Source organism: Sminthopsis crassicaudata, chromosome 2 (assembly GCF_048593235.1).
Source record: "Sminthopsis crassicaudata isolate SCR6 chromosome 2, ASM4859323v1, whole genome shotgun sequence".
Taxonomy (NCBI): Eukaryota; Metazoa; Chordata; class Mammalia; order Dasyuromorphia; family Dasyuridae; genus Sminthopsis; species Sminthopsis crassicaudata.
Genome location: NC_133618.1, coordinates 258,445,827 through 258,467,664, shown reverse-complemented (window position 1 = coordinate 258,467,664; position 21,838 = coordinate 258,445,827). Strand labels below are relative to the sequence as shown.

General features: G+C 51.1%; 2 protein-coding genes across 5 annotated transcripts; both read right to left on the bottom strand.

Annotated features, from left to right (window-relative positions):
* Positions 1 to 1,212: 1,212 nt before the first annotated feature.
* Positions 1,213 to 4,346, bottom strand: FUT7 (fucosyltransferase 7). Of its 2 annotated transcripts, XM_074289090.1 has the most exons (3): positions 4,262 to 4,346; positions 3,467 to 3,628; positions 1,213 to 2,884 (listed from the first exon to the last, which is right to left on the bottom strand). In XM_074289090.1, exon 3 carries the CDS (start codon positions 2,827 to 2,829, stop codon positions 1,804 to 1,806), a length of 1,026 nt encoding a protein of 341 aa, XP_074145191.1. In that variant the 5' UTR covers positions 2,830 to 2,884; positions 3,467 to 3,628; positions 4,262 to 4,346; the 3' UTR covers positions 1,213 to 1,803. The 2 variants fall into 2 exon arrangements, with proteins under 2 accessions (XP_074145191.1, XP_074145190.1); XM_074289089.1 differs by lacking the exon at positions 4,262 to 4,346 and having other exon boundaries at positions 3,467 to 3,668.
* Positions 4,347 to 14,520: 10,174 nt separating this feature from the next.
* LOC141555824 (uncharacterized) lies at positions 14,521 to 18,884 on the bottom strand. 3 transcript variants are annotated; one of them, XM_074289085.1, is made up of 5 exons: positions 17,125 to 18,884; positions 15,948 to 16,059; positions 15,542 to 15,672; positions 15,170 to 15,334; positions 14,521 to 15,046 (listed from the first exon to the last, which is right to left on the bottom strand). In XM_074289085.1, the coding sequence occupies exons 1-5, from the start codon at positions 17,866 to 17,868 to the stop codon at positions 14,801 to 14,803; spliced, it is 1,398 nt and encodes a 465-aa protein (XP_074145186.1). In that variant the 5' UTR covers positions 17,869 to 18,884; the 3' UTR covers positions 14,521 to 14,800. The 3 variants fall into 3 exon arrangements, with proteins under 3 accessions (XP_074145186.1, XP_074145187.1, XP_074145185.1); XM_074289084.1 differs by having other exon boundaries at positions 14,666 to 15,046; positions 15,170 to 15,361; positions 17,125 to 18,014; XM_074289086.1 differs by lacking the exon at positions 15,170 to 15,334 and having other exon boundaries at positions 17,125 to 18,551.
* Positions 18,885 to 21,838: the final 2,954 nt, after the last annotated feature.

Below are 21,838 nucleotides of genomic sequence, written 5' to 3'. Positions count from 1 at the left end.
TTCCCAGGGTCACTGAACTAGTCTGAGAGGAAGCTGGTTTAGCACTTGTCAGAGAAGCCTCAAAACGGGTTCAGCCCCAGGGGATCTCTATTTGGCTCCTTTCCATCCCTGCCACCCCCAGGGACCTCCCAGAACCTCCAGGGGACCCCACCCCCATCCTCAGAGGTTTGGTAATCATTCCCGCGCTGGGTCCTCTGCTTCCCCAAAGCTCCCACCCCCCACACTTGCCTTCCCCCAGTTCCTCTTCTCGGTTCCCATTCTATTTACTATCCAGGAAAGGGGGGTAGGGGAGCAAGCAGCGACCGCAGGCCATCCATCCCCTCTCGCCCTGCCCCTCTCTTCCTCCAGCCCTCTTCCAACACCCTCCAATCTGTTCCAAGCACAGAAACCACAACTCAATCTGCCAGCTTCCCTGCGACTCTCACAGTCATAACAAGCTGTGCTGAAGAGCACCGCGGAGCTTCTCTTTGTTTCAGACATGAAGAAACTGAAGTGCACGGAAACCGGTGGGAGGCTGGCCCCAAGCCACACAACTAGGGGAGCTTGGCTTCCAATCTAGCTCTCCGGGTTTTAAGCCAAGTAATAGCAATTATTATAAATCAACAAAATATTATAACGATATATATATTATTAATAGCAATTGGTAGCCTTTAAATATTACCTACTGGGTGCTGGGTCCTGGCTGAGCACTTTATAATTACCTCATTTGGTCCACACATGCTATAATTATCCCCGTTTTACAGCTGAGGAAACTGAGGCAAACAGCGCCCACACTGCTAAGGAAGCATCTGAGATTAGATTTGAACTCAGGACTGTCTGTCTCTGGCTCTTGGGCTCTACCCAACTCTGGCCCCAGCCCTACTGCTGGGCCACCCTCTCCCACTCTACCCCCCATTAACACTCGTACAGGGACCCCTGTTGCAGCTTCAAACTCCTTTGACACCTTCAGAACGATTTTAGACTGTTATCCACCCATACAGGTGGTCTTGGGGTCATGTAAATCTTGTTGGGGAAATGAGGTTCACAGGTTTCTCATTTCCCAGGCGGTTTGTTCTGTTTTTCAGCAGACATCATTCTTCCTGAGGGCAAGAATCATGGCTTGCCACGCATGTCTTCCCCCCTCCTCCCTCCTCCCCTTTATCATCCTCCCTCCTCCCTTTACCCTCCCCCCATTGACTAAGCACTTGCAGGAAAAATCTCTGCGGTTTCAGGTTCAGTTTGAGATCTGAGGTTTTTATTTATCTGTCGTGTTTCCCTTACCATTACATGGCACCATTGAATCAGTTTCTACTTCTCATACCGAGAATCTGCCTTCTCTTAAAAGTCCCCGGCATGCCAGGAGCGGGGATTCAGGTTTTTATTTTGTAGTAATGTCGGTCAGTGAGAGAGATGTGCCCCGCCGCCCCATCTCACACACACACACACAGTGTGGAAGGCCGGGGATCCAACTGTTGGGCTGTGAGACACAGTAAAGACAGTCTCATCCCAACCGTTCTTGGGGCAGGGACGGAGAAACTGAGCATCACAAAGGAATGACTTCTCCAGTCACATATCCACTCGGTGGCCTGCCTTGGACCCAAGCCCGTCTTCTCCCTGCCCAGCCGAGTGTTATTTTTCAGGGTCGAGCTTGTTAACAGATGCATCTGGGGAAGAGGAGCCGGCTGAGGGAAGAGAACAAATAGCAGGTTCTGTCTCTCAAGGAGACAGAGAGACATGTGGGGGATCCGGAGGAGTGGGCAGACTTCTGGTCCCCAACGGCGGCCCTGCGTTTCTCGGGCACCTTAGCAGCTAAGGAGATCAGCATCACGACTTAAACCAGGCCTCTAGGTCCCTGTAGACCTGGTCCTGGGGCAGACGGGGGTAGTGGGCGCAGATGGCGCAGAAGCGCTCCCTCCAGTCGCTGTGGAGCCGCACGGCCAGCCTCTCACGCCAGGCGAAGAAGCTCTGGTAACGGCTGGAGTTCATGCCCTTCAGGAAGGCGGCCAGCTCCCGGACCGAGCCGAAGTCATCCACGTGGACGAAGGAGTCGGCTGGCAGGAAGGCCTCGTAGGTTGAGCGAGGAGGGCCTAAAGCCACGGGCACGGCCCCTGCGCTCAGAGCGTTTCTCCATAACTTCTCCGTGATGTAGTCCCGGTGCTGGGAGTTCTCAAAGGCCAGGTAGAATCGGTAGGGGGCAAGGGTGGGCAGGAGGCACTCAGGGCACAGTGGCTTCCTGCTGGCACGGCCAAACACGTCCACCTGGAGGTGTTTAGATAGCTGGTTGTAGACCAGCACGCGCTTCTGGGTGCGGTGGTAGTTACTGACGACCCAGGCGGCCGTCCGGCTCTTGGCGGGCACGGGGGGAGCCGCCCCGTCCCGGGGCACCAGCTCTCCGTAGGGCACAAAGATGTCCGAGTCCCTGCGGTAGGTCATGACCCAGTTGAAAATGTTGCCATAGTGGGAGAGTCCGTGGGTGTTGCTGGGAGATTCAAGGTTGGTCCACACCCAGGGCTGCCTGAGGGGCCGGCGAGCCAAGGGCAGCCGGACGGCCCCTCTCTGGAGCTCGTGGTGGTGGAAGACCACCGCGCTGGCCTGGCCCAGCAGGCTGTGGTTGGTGCTGAGCCGGCAGTTGGCCACGCCGTAGTGAGCGCAGACATCCCCGTCCAGAGGCAAGGGCTTCCCGAAAGGCCAGTGCCAGATGAGGATCGTCAGCTTAGAGTGCGGCTGGAAGCCTCTGCGCAGGGACCGCGTCCCAGGACGCCAGGCCCTGCTAGAGACCAGGAGCCAGAGGGCAAGGAGCAGCGCCATCCCAGCCACGGCTCGCTGGAAGAACAGCCTGGAGCTGGGCATCGTCTCGGGCACCGGGACCGGGCCGTGTCTGGGCCCATGGGACTCCCACTTGTCTCTAGGACAGAAGGACATGGCTAGTGTGAAGTTATTCTAGAGGTGGGGGATCGGAGCGGGGACTGTGGGGCTAAATCAATAGAAGGGGACTGGGGAGTGATGTGACTGAATCAGAACACCGGGGCCCTGTTCTGGGGATTCAGTCTTCTCTTCTGTAAAACGGGGATAATATTCATATCACTAATCTCACACGAATGTTATGAGAAAAGTATTTTGGAAAACATAAACTCTATGTAAATATGGGTTGTTGTTATTACAATTATTGTGGTGTACTTTTGTCCTTAGACTTCCAGAAGCTAGGGGTAAGGAAGCAAGGTGGAAAACTTCATGAGGGTCCAGGAGAGAGGACCCCCAGCTCCTGGTTACAGACATTAAGACCCAGGAGGACGGGAGATGGAGGTGAAGGAGTGGCCTTCCCTAATCCCATGGGTGCGCCATCCACCAGTCCTCCTCTCCATCCAGGCCCAGTCCCCTCCCCACACCCGGCGGTGCACCCGGCTCCCTCTCCATCCCCCTCCCACCGCCCCCTCTGCCCCAGAACCCAGTCCCTCCCTTGCCCAGCAGAATAGTCTAGTAGACTCACTTTCATTGTGCATTCACAGGCGTCCTGAAATCACAGCCATCCTGAAATCAATCACAGCCGTCCCAGAATCACTGTGGTTCGCCCTGCCAACCTGCTGCCCCAGGTGTGCCTGCCGGCTCCCTGCGGCTCCTCCGTGGGGACTGGAGGTCACCTCCCTGCAGTCTAGAACAGTCACCTCCAATGCCAGTCACTCTTTTCTGTCTGCTGGCCACACCTCCACCCCCCCAGCCCCGCCTCAGCCCTACCGGGACCCTGCCTGGCTGCTACTGGAATGAAGAAGAAGGGGGGAGGGCCTTCTGGGAACAGGAGGGCCTGAGGGGAAACTGCACCCCTGCCCCTGGACTCTAGCCCCCTCCAGGCAGACGGGGACCTTGCACGGGAAATCCTGGCTTTTCCCACCTGGGATCATCCCTTCCGCCCTCCTCCTCATTGCCCAGGGTGGCAGGGGAGAGTCTCCAGATGGGGCCCCAAAGACTTTGGGAAAGGGGCAGTTAGGGAATGAGGGGCAGGAGCTCTCCACCTTCTCCTCCAGCGGAATGGCTCCTGCCACCACCCTCCCTCCCAACCTGTCCCAGCTACTTCGGCCTGGGCAAACTCCAGAGGGGATCAGCAAAAGGGTCCACGGCTGTCAAAGGAAATGCTCCGAGAGCGCAGCTTGCTGACTCAGCCTGTCGGGGCTCCTCTGAAAGATGGTCTGCAAAGTTGGCTCCCTGCTTGCCCTCAGGCCAGGGGGCAAGGACTGGGGCAGAGATTGCTAATCAGAAATGGGAGCACCCAGAGGTTCCTGGTACTCACCTTCCCTCTCCCTGAGTCCTCCCTTGGGCAGGGGAAGGGATACTCTTCCACCCCCCCAGAGGCTCCAGTTAAGCTCAGCCCCTGCTCACTTCTTCCTTCTGCTATTTCATCACCCACTTCCCCCTCCTCCCCCATTCGTGGGTTCCCATACCCTCTGCTATTCTATTAAGAGGTCAACAACCTTTTTTTTCCTCTCTCTTAGCTCGGGCCCTGCCTCCTGCCCAGAAAGTGCCCCATAGTGGACAGAGGAATGGGCAAGCAGGGCAACGCTGCCTTCCCGGGCACCAGAACAAAGGGGGAGAACTAAAAAGGACTCCACCGTTCAGTTACCCTCATTGAACAGAGGGGAGATTGTGGCTCAGAGAGGCGGCCATTTGCCCAACAAGGGGGGATTTGAAACCAGGTCCTCTGACTCAGAACCCGATGTTCTTTCTTCTGTACTGCACTGCCTTTGGAGCTGGAGTTTTCCAGCCCCATCCCGCCCCCCTACAGAGCACGTGTGGGCAAGGGATCAGGCAGAAGGCACGGTTACCTCCTCAGGAGTCCCTGACCCAAAGGCCTGCCTACCTGAAGAAGCCCCTGCACAAGGACCAAGGAGCGGTCCCTTACCTCCTCAGCAAGGCTTCCCAGGCTGTAAAAGGCCTTAAAGGCCCGAGCCCCTGCACTTCTGGGGAGTCCTCCCAGGCCTGAATAATCAGAGTGCTCCAGAATCAAAGCATGAGACTGAGAAGGCGGCCCCTGAGTGAGGTCTCATAGGGCAAACCTGATGTGGGGACAAACAGGGCGATGGTGGAGAGCTCCTGCCATGCGAAGGCCCAATGCAGGAGGGGAAAGGCACAACCTTATAGATCCCCAGTGAGTCCCAGTTTTGGGTCAGGGACCTGGCTTTTTTTTATGTGATCTATGGGATTTTGAGCAAGTCATTTTACTATAGTATGCTGGCTCAGACCCTCAAAATGCCTAAGATCTTATCAGCTCTGAATCTGTAATTCTCTGATCCTATACGATGCTTTACTTTCTCCTCCTTCCTTTTCAGCTCTCCTTTAACTGCAGCTTTCCCTCATCAGTATCTTAGGTCCTTGAGGGCAGAACTACCTTGCATGCTTATATTTATATCTCCAACATTAGTACAATCTTGAGTTTTCTTTTAGTAAAAGTTCCCCAATAAACAGACACTTATAAAAAGAAGAAATATATGTCAGTACACAGTTAAAATGTTATCTAAATTATCATAAAATCAAAGAAATAAAAATTAAAGCTGGTAACTTAAAAAAATAAAAATAAAAAAGGTGCCTCTTCTTCTTCTCTCTGTCCCCCTGTCCCTCCCTTCCTTTCTCTCTCTGTGTCTCTTAGTCTCTGTCTCTCTTTCTCCCGTCTTAATCTCTCTGTGTCTCTTTCCTCCTCCCCTACCTACTTTATCCCAAGGGCACACAGGACCATCAGGAGATACCAGCATAAGAAACCTCAGATCCTAGAAGGGGCAGGGAAGACCTGGCAAGAGTTCAGACTAGGAAGGTGGTAGTAATGACTCAGGCATATTGGCTATTCTTCAGGGGGCTGCAAGACTCGGGGGCTTTCCAAACTTGGGAAGGGGAAGGAGACACTCTGTCCCCGTGACGCAGCGAGGGGCCCAGTTGTCCTGCCAAAACTTCCCCTGGGAAAAATTACAGAAAAACTACTTACCCCTCGGCCCTCTGCCAAACAAATGGCGGGAGATAACCAGTAATCACTGACCCTTCTTTTCTGTGTCTCCCTGTCCCTTTTTCAGAAAAAACATCTCACACATACACACACACACACACACACAGAATTGGAGGTCTGGAAAGTTCCGGACTATAGGAGACTTATGGCTGGAAGGGACCTCAGAAAGCATCAAATGTAATCTGGGCATTTTAAAAATGAATAGGCACAATACCCTTTGACCCAGCAGTGTTACTACTGGGCTTATATCCCAAAGAGATCTTAAAGAAGGGAAAGGGACCCACATGTGCAAGAATGTTTGTGGCAGCCCTCATTATAGTGGCCAGAAACTGGAAATCGAATGGATGCCTGGAGAATGGCTGAATAAATTGTGGTATATGAATGTTACAGAATATTATTGTTCTGTAAGAAATGACCAGCAGGATGATTTCAGAAAGGCCTGGAGAGACTTACATGAACTGATGCTGAGTGAAATGAGCAGAACCAGGAGATCATTATACACTTCAACAATGATGCTGTATGAGGATGTATGCTGATGGAAGTGCATATCTTCAACATAGAGAAGAGCTAATGCAATTCCAATTGATCAGTGAACAGAACCAGCTACACCCAGAGAAAGAACACTTGGAAATGAGTGTGGACCACTACATAGCATTTACACTCTTTCTATTATTGTTTGCTTGAATTTTTGTTTTTCTTCCCACCCTAGCTCAGCCCTTCCATTTTACAGATGAGGAAGTTGAAGCAAAAAGGGTTAGACTTTTTCAAAGTCCTACACGTTAAAAACAACTGAAACTCAGGCTCTTCTCCAAATTCAGGCTCTTTCCATTATACCAGGATGTTTACTAAAGCCTAAAGAAGCAGGAGCAGATAGCATGGCTGGAGTTGGCAGGAGTTCACTTGGGAGGACTGGTTAACTCTTCAATTAAAATTGAAGTCCTCAAATTCTCCTCACCCTTATCACTGGGGCTGTTACCTAGACCAGAGGCAGACGGAGCTAGAATGGTGGAATAATGGGAAAGGTAACTCTTTGTCAGTCCTCACCACCCAGTTCCTTAAATTGTCCTACAGGACAGCTGATTGCTAAATTGTCCAACATGTTTTTACACCTTTGAAATCAGCAAATGCTACAAATAGGCTGGATTTATGCTTGGTTTTGTCTTTTAAATTGATTAGATTTAAGTGATGCTCTTTGTTATAGTTTAGTTGTGATTCAGTCACGCCTGACTCTTCATAACCCCTTTTGGGGTATTTTGGCAGAGAGATACTGGAGTGTTTTGCCATCTCCATTTCCAGCTCATTTTATAGATGAAGAACCTGAGGCAAACAGGATTAAGTGACTTGCCCAGGGTCACATGGCTAGTTAAGTATCTGAAGTCAGACTTGAATTTAGGAAGATGAATCTTCCTGACTCAAGGCCTGGCACTTTGTTTGCAGTGTCACCTAGATGCTCTAAGCAATGGAAGAAAATGTTAATAATTCAGATTAAACTTAAAAGTATGTTGAGTGTACATTTTTTTCTCCCCAGAGAGCCAGTCTTTAAACATTTACGAGCATATTCCTGGATCTCCTAAGCAGGAGGCTCAGGATGAGGAAAAAAGTGGTATTCTTTTTCCTCTCCTCTCCCAGCCAACAGTAACCTGGTGTAAGGCTAGGTGGTCTCCCCCTATCTTTTGGGACTCCAAGTAGCATCATGTACGGGGAGGGGGATAAATGAAAGAAATAACAGACAGGCTCTTCTTGACCTAGGTGATGTGCAAGAAAGACTTTGAACAAGGTGGTGCGCACAATTGCCATCTGCCCCTGCCCCTGTTAATTACCTCGCTGAAATTTGCCAGGCCCAAAGGGAACCTTCCCTTCAGGGAAGTTTTGTTGGCAAGGTACCCAGCTGGCTCATCACTACCTTCTACCTTGCAAGAACAGAACACCTAGTCCAGAAGATCCAAGAGCTTCCAGGGATCCGTTGTGCAAGATCAGAGATAATGACACTAATTCTCCCAGACTGGAACATATAGATAGCCACTAGGCATACAGAGACAGAAACTAGAAGTGGGAGGTTGGTTCCCCTCACTGTCCGAAAGTCACCTCTGACTCTTCATGACTCCATTAGAGCCTTTCTTGGCAAAGATACTGGAGTGGTTGGCCATTTCCTTCTCCACCTCATTTTACAGATGAGGAAACTGAGGCAGAATAAAATGATTTGTCCAGGCTCTCACAGCTGGTAAGGGTCTGAGGCCAGATTTGAGTCTCTAAGCTCAGTACTCCATCCACTGTAGCACCTAACTATCCTTAAGTAAGGGACTGCACCTTAAACTTCATCACGACCCCTGGGCAAATTGTCTAACCCTGTGGTTAGGCTGCCAAGTCCCTGCCCTCCCTGCTATGGCTTCCAACCTGGGCTCCAGATCTCAAAACTGCTTCATCCAGACTATCTCCTTGCCATGGAAATACAATCATACCCCATCAAAAATACTAATCAAATCAGTAACACTGCTGTACCTAGAAAGAGTATATTTTTTTAAAACCCCAAAAACAAAACCCTAAGGAAGGTGAAACTGGCCCAGGTCAGAAAAGAAGCAGCTTCTGGGATAATCAGAAATGGGATCAGTGCCCCATACATTTCTTTTTTTTTTTTTTTTTTTTTTTTTTGATTAATTTTATAATTATAATTTTTTTTTGACAGTACATATGCATGGGTAATTTTTTTTTTTTTAACAACATTATCCTTTGTACTCACTTCTGTTACGAATTTCCCCCTCCTTCCCTCCACCCCTTCTCTCCTCAATGACAGGCAGTGCCCCACACATTTCAACCTGGGTAGGATAAAGAGCTCAGTCTCAAAAACAAATAAAGCCCACCTAGCTCCAAAAAACATCTCAGGGTAGTGATAGCCTCAGGCATACGGATTTCACCAGGGAGGACCTTCCTAGGGTTTCACTTATCATTCCTGTGACATTCTAGACCAAACCAACTCTCCTAAATATGTGTAGTTTCTCCCATTAAATGTAAATTTTTTCAGGGCAAACACTATATCACTATTATATTTTCTATATCTAGAGATGAATAAAGAGCTTAGGCTTGTAGTCAAGAAGATCTCATTTTAAATCTAGCCTTGAGTATTAGCTGTGTGATCCTGTGCAAGTCATTTAACTTGTTTGTCTGTCTTCAACTGTAAAAGGGGGATAATAATAGCTCCTACCTCAAGGGGTTACTGTGAGGGTCAAATGAGATAAAAGCACTTAGCACAAAGTCTGGCCTCCCAGCCGGTACTTATTTCCATCCTGCTGTTAGCACGGTGCCTAGTACATATTTGTTTCCCTTCTTTTATTTATTCATTCACTGTCTGAGGAAAAAGTTTTTAGGTAAATGAAGGTAACACTTCTAGGTTGGAGATGATTGGAAATCCTTAGAGTTAGGGGAATTTAAGGATAGTATCAAGAGAGCCACCTGGGAACAGACACCCAACATAGGTCATTAAAATTCTAGATTGTATATTCCTGCTTTGATTCCATGGAAAGTCATACCTCTGAGACAAACTCCATTTTACCTTTTAGTATTGTTAAATTGTTCAAGTACCCCCCCATTTTAAGAAACTTTAACTTGGATATAGAATTATAAATACTATAGAATGCATTGTAGTAGTTTATTTTGTTACTAGGACTTATTGCTCCCCTTTCCTTTGTACTGGGGACATAGAAGAGTGACTGTGACTTGGGTTCTGGAGTTCAGAAACGTCACCCCAAACTTTGGCAAATTATTTAGCTTATCTGGACCTCAATATCCTAATCTGAGGTTATCACTACCCCAGGATGCTTCTTGGGTCTATGTTCTTTTTTTTTTTTAAGACTAATTTATCTTGCCAAGGTTGAAGTGTGTGGGGCACTCAAAGGCTTGATCCCATTCCTGATTATTCAGGAAGTTTAGCCTGCTCCTTCCTTAGGCAATCTCTGCTCACTAGATTAGTACCAGGGACTTAGTGAGGAATCCCAATGGAATCTGGTCCAAAAGCAGCTCTGAACCCCCTAGCTCACAACAAACAAACAAACACCTTCCAATTTTGGCAGTAACAGGTATTTCAGGCATTTGCTACTATGCCCACTTCAGGTCCACCCATGTCTAGAGCTGAGTCTCTATCGGTTAGTTATCTGAGACCATAAAGGCCTACAATCTTGGAATTGCTAAAAGAAAAAAGAGGAAGAAGGAAGGGGCTGCTGGGGAGATACTTGGTGTTCCTCAGGGTTCTCTGAAAGGTTTCTGCAACCAAAGATAGCTTTTCACTAGTCAGAAGCCTGCCATCAGCTGGGGGAAGGGGGAAGAAGGTTGGGGGAGGGACAAGTATTTGAGCTCACCCCAGGTGTCTGGACTGATGGCTATTGAGTAGGAAGGGAGCAATTCTGGTCTGGGTGTTTGCATCCCAAAGTGTTAACACCAAAAATGACTTTCAAGCTTTCCTTTTTTCCTATAAACCCAAGTCCCATTTAATGGCTGGCATTTACATAGTACTTTAAGGTTTGCCAAGTGCTTTCTGAATGTTCTATTTTTGGATCCTAGTAAGTTAGATGCTAACGTTATCCCCATTTTACTAAGGAAGAAAAAGATTGAGGGAGATTCAATGACTGATCCAGGGTGACAAAAGGAATAAGTAAGGAGTAAGAGAGATTTGGATTCAAGTCTTTCTGACTAAATCCAGTGCACTACCATCCGTACCACCTGAATGAATTAGAGCTATTTCTTGTTTCTGTTCCCAGGGACTGAAGGGTATGGCTTGCCCAAATAGAACGGTGAGAGGGATCTGCAGGTTATTCTTTCTATCTCTGTTTATGTAATAATAGTTAATATTTATATAATGCTCACTAAACTTCAAGCACCTTGTCCAGCATTTGATCATTACAAAACCCGAGGAGTTAAGGCCATCATTATCCTCATTTTACAGATAAGGAATCAGAGACAAACAGGGGTTAAACAATTTGCCCAGGGTCACAACATTGTGTCAGAGGCTGAATTTGAACTCAGATCTTATTGACTCTGCATCACAACACCTGGGATTCAGGAAGATCTTTGATCTATTGGAATCGGAGAGCTAAAGAGAAGGAGGGCTGGGCAGGGCAGAATCACAAGTTTGCAAAGAGGGAGAGATCTTCACAATAGTTTAGTAAAGTAAGGCAAAAGGCAAGACGATAATAAATAGTATAGGTAAAAGAAAACTGAGCTAAGTATCCTTAAGAGGTTTCTGGGTCTAATTAGCATGACCAATACCAAGAGGAACAGCCTGAAGGAATGTTCCTCGAGGCGATAGTAAGAGTCTTCAAGGAGCTCCTTACTGCTTTCTCTTAATACCTTTACTAGGATCGCATTTGTAATATTGAGGGATAACAGACATGATCATATATGAATTATGAACTATAGCAGGGCTTCCTAAACTTTTTCCACTGGCAACCCCTTTCTGCCCAAGAAATTTTTATGAGACGCCAGATATAAAATAGGCATACCTATTCCAAACCAAACATCTACTGATAACAAATCATAAAGAAATTTCTTTTAAGACAATTCTTTGGTCTACCTATAATTTTATTATTTACAAAGATGAAATTTGCATATTAAGAAGGTGAATGTGTTTATTTTTACATAATTAAATCTTGGTGGAATATTTGATACTTTCACTTTTGTAAAATTTTTTGAGGACCCTCGCCTCATTTTAAGAAACTTTAACTTGGGTATATAAAGAGTATTATAGAATGCATTGTAGCAGTTGGTTTTGCTACCAGGACTTGTTGCTTCCCCTCCCTTTGTACTGGGGATATAAAAGAGTAGTAGACTAACAGGTAACTTGAGTTCTGGAGTTCAGAAACGTCACCCCAAGCCTTGGCAAATTACTCAGTTTATCTGGATCTCAGTGTCCTAATCTGTAAAATAAGGAATTTTTGACCCCTTGAGCTTTAAGATCACTTCCCATTTGGCATTCCATGCTTACATGTCTTGTTCCCTCATCCACCAGCCAAAGCTAATTCAAGACAGATCAGAGAAATATTGCCACACGCAAAAAAATCAGGAAACTGACTAACAAAAAGCACCTAAAATCTAACCTTGAGAGAAGGGATTATTGTGAAATATTCACTTTCCAGGCAAGCACAACTTGGCCAGAGTTACTTCAGGGTAGATGCCAAGAAAGTTAAATGGTATCCTTCTAGAGGCTCTGTACCAGGATGGGATCTGTCTTCAGGGATAAAATTCACCGCAGCTCCAAAGAAGCCTAAGGACTTGGGCGCTGTCACTGGACAGGGAGCATCCTACCTCTTCAAACATGCCAAGCAATTATTAAGTGTTTCCTGTATGCCAAGCACTGGGGTTCCAAAGACAGAAAGGATGAAGTCCTTCCCTCAAGTTTACATCCAATAGGGAGACATGTGAACAACACAATTACATGGTAGTTTCACCGAAGGCAAAGCCCTCCTAGAGGTTACTCGAGCTGAGCTTTGAAGGGAGCCAGGTAAAAAGGGAACGGATTGTGGACAGGGGAAGCAGCCGATCAATACCAAGGCACAGAGCTGGGAAAAGGGGAAAAGCCTGGCTAACACAGAGAACGCAGCGGAAAAGTAGGTGGGGGCCAGATCGGGGATGTTTATAAATGTCAAGGGGATTTGTATTTGATGCTAGAAATATAATGAACATTGGGGACCCATGGAGTTTATTGAATGAAAGAGCGCCAGAGTGATATTCTGGTAGCTGGGTTAAAGATGGACAAGAGACTTGATGCTGGGAAACCAGTTAGAAGGCTCCTGTTTTCCCCTTTACAGGATGGGCATGGCAGCTCTGGCTCCCAAAGGGGCCCCTGCAGCCAGAGGAAAATAAAAAAAAGCAGCCTTCAACCTATCTTGTCTTGGGCCCACTGGGGATCTTACTAGGCCTGGTACTCTTCCTGTTTGTGCTGCCAACCAGGCCCAACGTGCTTCCCGCAGGCCCCACCCTGTACCCACAGACTGGCCTCTTCCCCTGGCACGCCCTGCTCCTCAGCCTTTTGGGGATCAGTCAGCAAACACTTCCTGAGAGGCCCCCAAATGCATCGGCTCTGGCCTGGCCCGGAGGGGAAACGACAGACCTGGGTGTCACGAGGAGCTTTCTGAACAGTTATGGGGCACAATGCAAAGGGCCAGCCAGAGGGGACAAGCTCCTGAGAGCCAGGGACCCCAAGGCACCCAGGTGGCAACATATTCGGAGCAAGGGGAGTCCGGAGTTGGAATGTGATCAGATACTGACTAGCTAGCCGTGCGAGCCTGGCAAGTCACTTATCCTGACTGCCTGTTTCCTTTACTGTAATAGGGATGACATCTACCTCCCAGATTGTCTTATGAATCAAATGATTTTATTTGTAGAACACTTTGCACAGTGCCTCGTACACAGCAGTCACAGTGCTTCTTCCTTCCCTAGATGTCTTTCTAGAGCTCCTAGTTCTCCATCCTTCCATGAAAACTGCTCGTTTTTAGATCTCCTGAGCTGGGGAGATTTGTCTTTTTCCTTCACCTTTAACTCAGGACTGATTTGACCTCTGCTCTGCTGAAGACCAATGACTGGTAATTACTAGACCTATCATGCAGCAAGACGTTAAGACTTGCACCCCATACAGGAACAGAACAGCCACAGAGGCAGAGACTTCAGGGTAAAAGGCGTCTGTTTCTGCAGCGGTCAGGCAGGGAGCGGGGACTGAGTCAGAATCAGACAAAGCAGACCACAAAACCCAGGGCTGACTACTTTTTGTATGGGCCACCGGGCCTACCTGATGCAGCTTTTGTGCCCCCCAGTCCTCCGGGGTCAGGAGGGGAGAAGAGGGCTCCCCTCGGGCAGCCGACAAGCACTTAGTGAGCCCGCTTTGTGTCTGCTAAGCACCAGGGGCTGGGAGAAAGGCAGCTTAGGCCGTCCCTGCCCACGCCGTGCCCCAGCGCCGCCTCAGAGTCCTGGAAGGTGCTTAAGCCCCTCAGTGGCACAGCCAGATGGCACAAATCCGGCCGCAGACCCTTATCAACTCTGGGGAGAAGTATCAGTAGTGTGAAGGGGCGAGGGACGGACACAGGGCAGGAACACTGAAGAAGCCCCGGTCAGTCAGTTCCCCAAAAAAGGCAACATCAGGTCCGGAGGGAGATGAGCGGGGAAGGGGACAAACATAAATATTCCTGCATGATGTACCTCTGAGGAGAGGAAGACTTCTGTGTGGATTTGAGACCAAAGGAGGTGGAGATGTATGGAGACTGAGTGTCTATCAGAGCCCCGAGAGGGGTTAAGCCATCCAAGGATGAATGGTCTTTCCTCTCATGTGGAAAGTCAATGTTGCCAGCCCCATTACCACCCCTCGAACAAAAAAATGAATCAGCCGGGGCAGATTCGTGGGTGAGATTGCCCCCTGGTGGAACCGAGGGTAGCTGCCAGGCACACATTACCCGGGGTCACTGGAGACAACACCCGGGCTGGGGTCCCACGAGGTGCCCTCTCCCAGGGCTTCCACAATCCCCAGCCAGCGCCAGGCCCCCCCACATTCCGTCCCAAATTAGTTGCAGAGACCAGTCCAGTCAGTTACCACCCAACTTTTATTTCCAAACCAGCTCCCAGCCGGAGCATGGGAGCCTGAGGTGAAAGAAGGGGGAGAAAAAAAGACCTGAATATTGTTGTTCAGATGCCCAAAAACCTAGGTGTGGGCATTGGGGGCACGAGGAGGATCCAGGGCCGGGAGAAGGCGAGACCATCGTGGTATCAGACAGCGGGCAGCGGCCGGCCGCCGGGACGGGCCAGGGCAGGAGGGGAAGCGCGGAGCCTTGAGCCCCCTTGAGTTCCTACAGCGCCGGCCCTGGCTCAGAGGCCCCCGTTAGGCATGGGCATGCCTGGGATGCAGGGCTCCCCCTTGGGGAAGGCGGGCATGTAGAGGGCGGGGGCCACGGGAGGCGGGGGTGCTGCATAGTTCTGGGGCACAGCAGCGGTCGGCAGGACGAGGGCAGTGCCCGGGGCCAGCTCGTAAGGCAGTGCTTCCGCTTCCTCCCCGTAGGGCAGAAGAAGCCGCTTACCCTTCTGCCTGCGGTTGCAGAACCAGACTCGCACCACCTGGGAGGGAGAGAGGAGAGCGGTCAGCGCTTGGGCCCACCCGCCGGCCCCCTCGTAGTCTCACTAGCTAGGGTTGCGCCTCCTCCCCGGCACCGCCCCAGCCCATGCCCGGGGGCCACGCACATCTTTGTCCAGGTGCAGCTCTTCTGCCAAGTCACAGATTTGCTGTGGAGTGGGCTTCCCACACCGCCTGAAGAAGCCCTCTAGGGTGCCCTTCACACTGGTCTCAATACTCGTGCGACGTTTACGCTTTCGAGCCTGGGCTAGCACTTGTTCCATACTGCACATCTGGGGGGGACAGGGCACAGCTAGAGCCTGGGGTGGGGGAAAGAGCAGCCTGGGCTTTGAAAGCCCCATTCCTTCCCCGTCGTCCTCCCCCCCACTCAATCTACATAGAGGTCTCCGCCCCACACGGGGATCCGAGCGCGGTGAGGAGGCTACTCCTGGGGGCGACTAGGGGGTACGGCGCGGGCAGGGGACACGCGGCTTACTTACCTCCTGAGGGTTGTCCGTGTTCTCCACAGCCTGCAGCCACCTCTGGAGGAGCGGTTTCAATTTGCACATATTCTTAAAACTCAACTGCAGAGCTTCGAACCGGCAGATGGTCGTCTGACTGAACATCTTTCCTGGGGGCAAAGGCGGGGTGGGCTCAGCTTTGGGCTCCTGAAAACGGGGGTCCCCATCCCTAGCTTCTAACACCACTGCTCCCCCTTCCAATTCCAACCAGGGGACTGGAGGAAAAGCCATGGGGCAGGGGAGCGACCAGGAGGCAAAACTTTAACCTATACAGCCTCCTTTTCCGGCCAAAGAAACCCAGAATCCCCGAATCCCCTTCACTTTGTCTCACTTGTCCCTGGTCTGTACTTAAAAGCCACCCCCGCCCCCACCGTCCGCTTCTCACCATACAATGTGCCCAAGGCCATGCCCACGTCAGCCTGAGTGAAACCCAAAGAAATTCGCTTGTGTTTCAGTTCTTTGGCAAACAGCTCCAGCTCCTCGGAGGTCGGGGTGTCCTGCAGAGGGCAAGGGGTGGAGGAAGTTTGAGCAACTAAAGGGTCCCAGTCAAAGGGTCAGGGAAACTTCTAAGGCCTCCTATTCTCCCCTCCCCGCTCACTTCAGGGAAGCCTCAAACTCCAGCACAAGGCCAGTCATCTGCTCTATTTGGGGGTAAAAGTGAGAAACGACCACAGACTATGGAGTTTCTAAAGGAAATAAGGGGAATCTTTGGCCCAAAATGTACGACTCAGGGTTAAAGAGTGATCATTCCACTATTTTATGAACAGAAGTGAAACGGTGTGCCCAAGGTCAGAAGGCTGGTAACGGGCAGAGATTAGCTGCTCCATTCCCCAGTCAGTTAGGACCCACAAAGTCCTGGTCAGCACCAGGAGGTGGAGGGAACAGAAAGGAAGTTTCCCCTCTCTTTGCACTGAACTATGCGGACATGGATATACGATATACACCTGGCGTGCACACCGGACTGGGCGCCTCAGGACCAGTGTACTCCTGGATAGGGGAAGGGCCCGAGAATAAGAAAAATGACCAAGGGGCTGAAGGATGTTCTGTGAGACAAAAAAACTAACTTCTTTATGTCTAGAAGGTCCACTGTGGGAATCTGCACAGCCCAGAGGGGGCTGGTTTATTTCCAGAGTTACAGAGTACAAAAAGAAGGCGCCACACTGATGGGTCAGCTCTCGTGAACCTCGAGGCGAGGTGGGCTGGGACCCCCATGAAACTGGCTTTGTAACAGAAGTTGGGGGGTTTTCCGGCCTGGCTAAGTGTGGGCTTCCAGCACTCTGGCTGGGGGGGAAGGGCCAGGTAGATAGGATCTTTCCTCTTGGGACGGTGGAGGGCTTCGAAAGCTCCAGGATCTGATGCTCCCAGATGTTTCCCTTGCCCAGTAAAAGACTCGACCCTGAAGGGAGATGCTATCTCCCGGTGGCCCAGGGCCTCTCCTGTCCCCTTTCCTTCCCTTTCTGGGCAGGCCCCAGGCGAGTGAGCCCGGGGCCGGGTGGATCTCAGTCGACAAGCCGAGCTCAGCCGAAGCCAGTGGAGAGCCGGGGCCAGGCCGGCCTTCTTACCTCCTCCCCGCTGTCGCTGGACGGGACGCCCTCCTCACTGGCCGCCCCGCTGGACCCACTGGTGCTGCTGACACTGCTGCTGACATTGCTGCTGCTGACATTGCTGCTGCCGCTGCTACTGCTGTTGTTGCCGCTGCTGTTGCCCAGCCCGGCCTGGGGCTGCTGGAGGGGAGCTGGGTAAAGAGGCCTGGGACCAGAAAAGCTCCCCAGAGCCTGCAGAGGGTGGGGAGGGAGAGGAGGCCCCGGCAGCGCCGCGCTGGGAACCGAGCTGCTGCTCCCCAAGCCCGGCCAGAAGGGCCCGGTCCAAGCAGGGGCGTAGTAGGCTGGGCCCGGTCGGGCGCAGTACTTGGCTTCAGGGACCACGGTGTCCCTGAGGTCCCGCTCAGGAGCTCCGGAGGACGAGGAGGACGGGGAAGAGCAGGAAGAGTCTTCCTCTTTGGGAGGCAGGAGGTGAAGGTTGTGGGGGGCCGCGGCCTGGCCGGCCTCGGCCGGGGGTGGCGGCGCTGCGAAGGCGTACCACCCCTTGGTCTGGCTGGAGTCGGGAGCCGAGGGTCCCTCCAAGCTGTACTCGCTCTTCACTGCCGAGGGGAAGGGAAAGAAGGTCTGCGACGGCGGCTGGGGCTGGGACGGTCTCGCGGCGCTCCCCCCGACGTAGCCGCCTTTGCTGTAGTGGGAGGACGCGTCGGGCATCGAGCCCTGGCCCAGGCCGAAGTTGCCCGGAGGAAGCCCCTCGTGGTTAAACATGCCCAGCTTGACTCGGCGGGCTGCAGCTGTGGTCGGGACCCAGACCTCCCCCTCGGCCTCGGCTTCTTGGTCCTGAAGACAGATGTGCCGCCGCAGCTAGCGGGGGACCGGACTGACCGTGTAGGCACTTGGACCTCAGAGTACACAGGGGGGGTGAGGCCCCCTCAGACTTTGAAGAGTAGACTGTCCTGGAGGCTAGTGCTGGGGGACAAGTCTCATCCCTCCCCTCCCACCTAGGGCCCAGAGCTTTCAATCATTATGTTAATAGCATCCCAGCTATTGGCCCTTTAAAACAATAGAGGGGGGGGCTGAGAATGAACTTGGGTATCCTTTGGCTGGGGTGGGGGCAGAGATCCATCGTGTGGGGGGGGCTTCGACGCTTCTGACTCCACCTCCGCCCCCGCCCCCTCCCCCCACCTAACCCCTGCCCTGGTGATAGGCAAAGAGGAGGCATTATTTACTGGTGTTTAGAACTTTGCTGGGCCTCCGGACTCCTAAAAATGCAGGCTCCCGGAGCCCCACCATAAAGGCGAGTGCCAGTCAGGGACAATTGCTGGGGCTGTTCCTGGCCTTTCCCTGACACACTTGTTAATGCAAATAACAATTTGTCTAATGGCCCTGAGTAGCTGGGGGGCTGACCTGGGAGGTGGGGAGAACTCACAACCACTTTTCCCCCAAAATCCGAAACATATTAAAAAATCTGAGGGCCTCTCGGGGGATCTGTGGTCAAGGCCAGAAAACGCTTGTGACACAGAGGACAACCTTGCAGACATCCCCATAGACGTGACAGACCCACACACAAACACAGGCACGATAGACCAAAGCACACGCTCACGTACACGGGCACTGACCCATGGATTCATGGAGACTCACTAGCACAAGCGCAGACAGATGCACACAAATACCCACGTACTGGGACCTACACAATCAACACGACCTATAATCCTTCCCCATCCCGATCAGAAGCAAAACTTCACCACTCAATGACTGCTGTTCCTTGATTAAAAAAAAAAAAAGAGGTTCCTCTCCCCCCTTCCCTTTTTCCCTGCCAAGATGGGGTACTGAGGCAGCAAAGGGGCAAGGGGCAACCCAAGGTCACGGGAGGAATTAAGGGACAAGAGAATGGGAGGGAAGGTGAGGTGGCTAAAGGGAGGGGCAGATCCGAGCAGATACCTCCTTCTCCCTCGGGGAAGACTGGGTGGGGCTTGCCACCTCCCAGAATTTCTCTCCAGAGGCCAGACAAGCTGCTGATAAAGTTCCTTTAAATCTCAGAATCATTAACCTGGGTGGAGGAAGACCCAGACACAAAACTGGCGGGCCCCAGAGATCCTTGGAGACTTCCCAGGACTTCTTGTACCCTAAATATCCCGTCCTCCAAGACCATCTGTCAGGCCTAACTTTCCTCCATAGTTCGGGGCAGCATCTCCACTACTCAGAAATCAGTGTGCCTCCAAAACTCTTGTCTCCCACCTCCCCAAAACTCAAGCCACCTAACTCTTATCTGCACCAAAGCCAGCTAGCCTCCTTCCTCTGCTCCCCTCCACCACCTCCCCCCAATCTAATCACTTGTCTCTAACTTCAGCAATCTTAGTAGACATCCTGAGGCAAGCTTCCTAAACAGGCCGCCCCTTCCAATCTCCCCTGCACTGGGGTGGCCAGATTACTCCTCCTCCAGCATAGCTGTGATTACATCATTTCCCCTTTTCAAAAACCTATGGTGGCTCCAGAACAATTACCAAAATCTCAGTCCGGCACTCAGAGTCTCCCAGAACCGGCCCGATTTCTCCAGGCTTTCCTACCACAGCCAGGTGACTCAGCCAAACTGATCTACTCACCATCCCTAAAGGGACTTAATTCAATGAAAATTATTAAAATTATTTAATTGTTAAATAAAATTATTAAAAGCCTATTTGGGTGCAGAACTCTAGTCTTTGAGAAGCTCCAGCAAGTTTAAATTTAAATAAAATCGCGTCCCTAGTCAAAATGTAGAGTAAGTGCAATACGTGGTGCCATTTGAGATCCAATCCAACAAGCATTTACTAAATGCTACGTGCAATAACTGGGCAAGGCCTGGAAATACTGCCCCTCCGGGAGCTTACAAAATCTTGCCTTTTGCAAAGTCCTCCACCTCCTAATCTCATTCTATTAACATCATTCTCCACTTCAAGATGTAGCCATAAAGTCCTATCTCATTCAGCCGGCCACCCAGATCCAGGCTTGATCTCCTACTCCACTTAGCCGCCTCCACCCAGGGAAGGGAGGCGGTTTGGTGCAGTGCAAATTCCAGAGCACAGGGACACCTAGGTTTACTAGCCATGTGACCTTAGAAAAGTCATTTACCTCTCTGAACCTCTTAGTTTTTCCAGTGGCCGACCAACATTTGCACTACCCACCTCACAGAATTGTAAAGAGAAAATGTGAAAGTGTTTTGTAAATATTAAAGCACTATATAAATGTAATCCACCACATGGCACTAATCTCACACTATCCCTCTTGTGATAGGAGTCTTATCTCTCAAATTGGATTGTGAAGCTATTAAGGAATAAGGAATCAAAGTTCCTGCCCGAAGCTCATTTCTGTCCAGTGTCCGGGTGCCTGGTCTCCCCTAAAAGCACTTCAGGCTCAAAGGGACCTATGCTTCTCCCCACCCCCACCTGTCCGAGGGTTTCAGGTCCGAAACGCTTAGCTCCGGATGGGCCACAGTGACAGCTTTAAAAAGTGACTGCCTGGTGGGGGAGCAGGCTGTAGCCCCAGGTGAGGCTGGGGGAAGGGGCAGGACTACAAGCAAAGATTTAGGAAGCAACTCCACCTCCTCAAGTCCCACAGAAAACTGGAGGCCTCTCCTTTCAATCCCTGACTGACACTATGAGCTCTGGGCCTTTGAAGGCTGACTCGCAACCCCCACCATCTCCTTCACAAACCCTAGGGAGCCCCCTTTCATCCCGCCTCCTCCAGCCTAGGGACAGTCTTTCATATCTGGAGGAGGCCAAGTTAAGCCCTGCTTCTTCCACGCATACCTTGCCTCCCCGTCTCAGAGCCAGCTAGTCCTGGTGGGCACTGTCTAGGGGCTCAGGCCGGTGGTCAGCGTGCCCAGGCTAGGGCTTCTGACCTCACCTACTTCTGGCTGTAGAAGGGGAAATAAAAAAGGTTTCTAACTCCCCTTCCCCAAGGTGGTGGGGCTGGGGGCCGGTATGCACAGGTCATCACTTTCTCAACTCCCCTCTAGACCATCTCAGGGCTCACCCCGGGGGAGGGGTTAATCCCAGACTGCACTTCAAGGAAGCCAGGCTACTGGACTTCCCCTGGTCCCCCAGTGAGGCCATTAGCATGATAACTATCCTACACCCCCACCCCCACCCCCGCGGCCAGTCCACCCAAAAGGGGAAGGCTGATCCCCAGAAGCCTAGTCTACAAATGTTCCAAGTCTACCACAGATCCTAAAACCTCTGAAGATCACAAAGCAGTACCACCCACCCATCCCTAAAGATTCAACCCCCCAAACCTTGCACTGAACACAAAAGATCACACAAAAGTACACTCCTCCCCTCAAGGATTCCAACATCCTGCGAACCCCGGTTCCCAAAGACCCCCAAACCAGACACAACACTGCAGACCAGACTCCACAAATTAAGGCCCTAGACCTGACAAGAGATACTCAGAGCCGAGGGCCCAGACTCAGCCTCCAGACTGTGCCAGCCACAGCTCACTCCAAACCCATCCCCGTCAGACAAGAGTACGAGAGCCGAAGGCCCCCCCCCCCAAGCTGGTTGAAATATTGTTTTTAATAAAAGTGAATTTGTTTCAAAGTGAATGTGGATACAATCCCGGCCCCAAGCAGGAGGGGAAAAGGAGGTCTCACAGTGAGAGCTAGGTGCCAGAATCAACAGGACAGGGCACAGGCACAGACCAGGAGTGGGCACGGGCGCAGGGAGAGGGAAAGACGCAGGCACAGAGAAGACAGGCCTGGAGG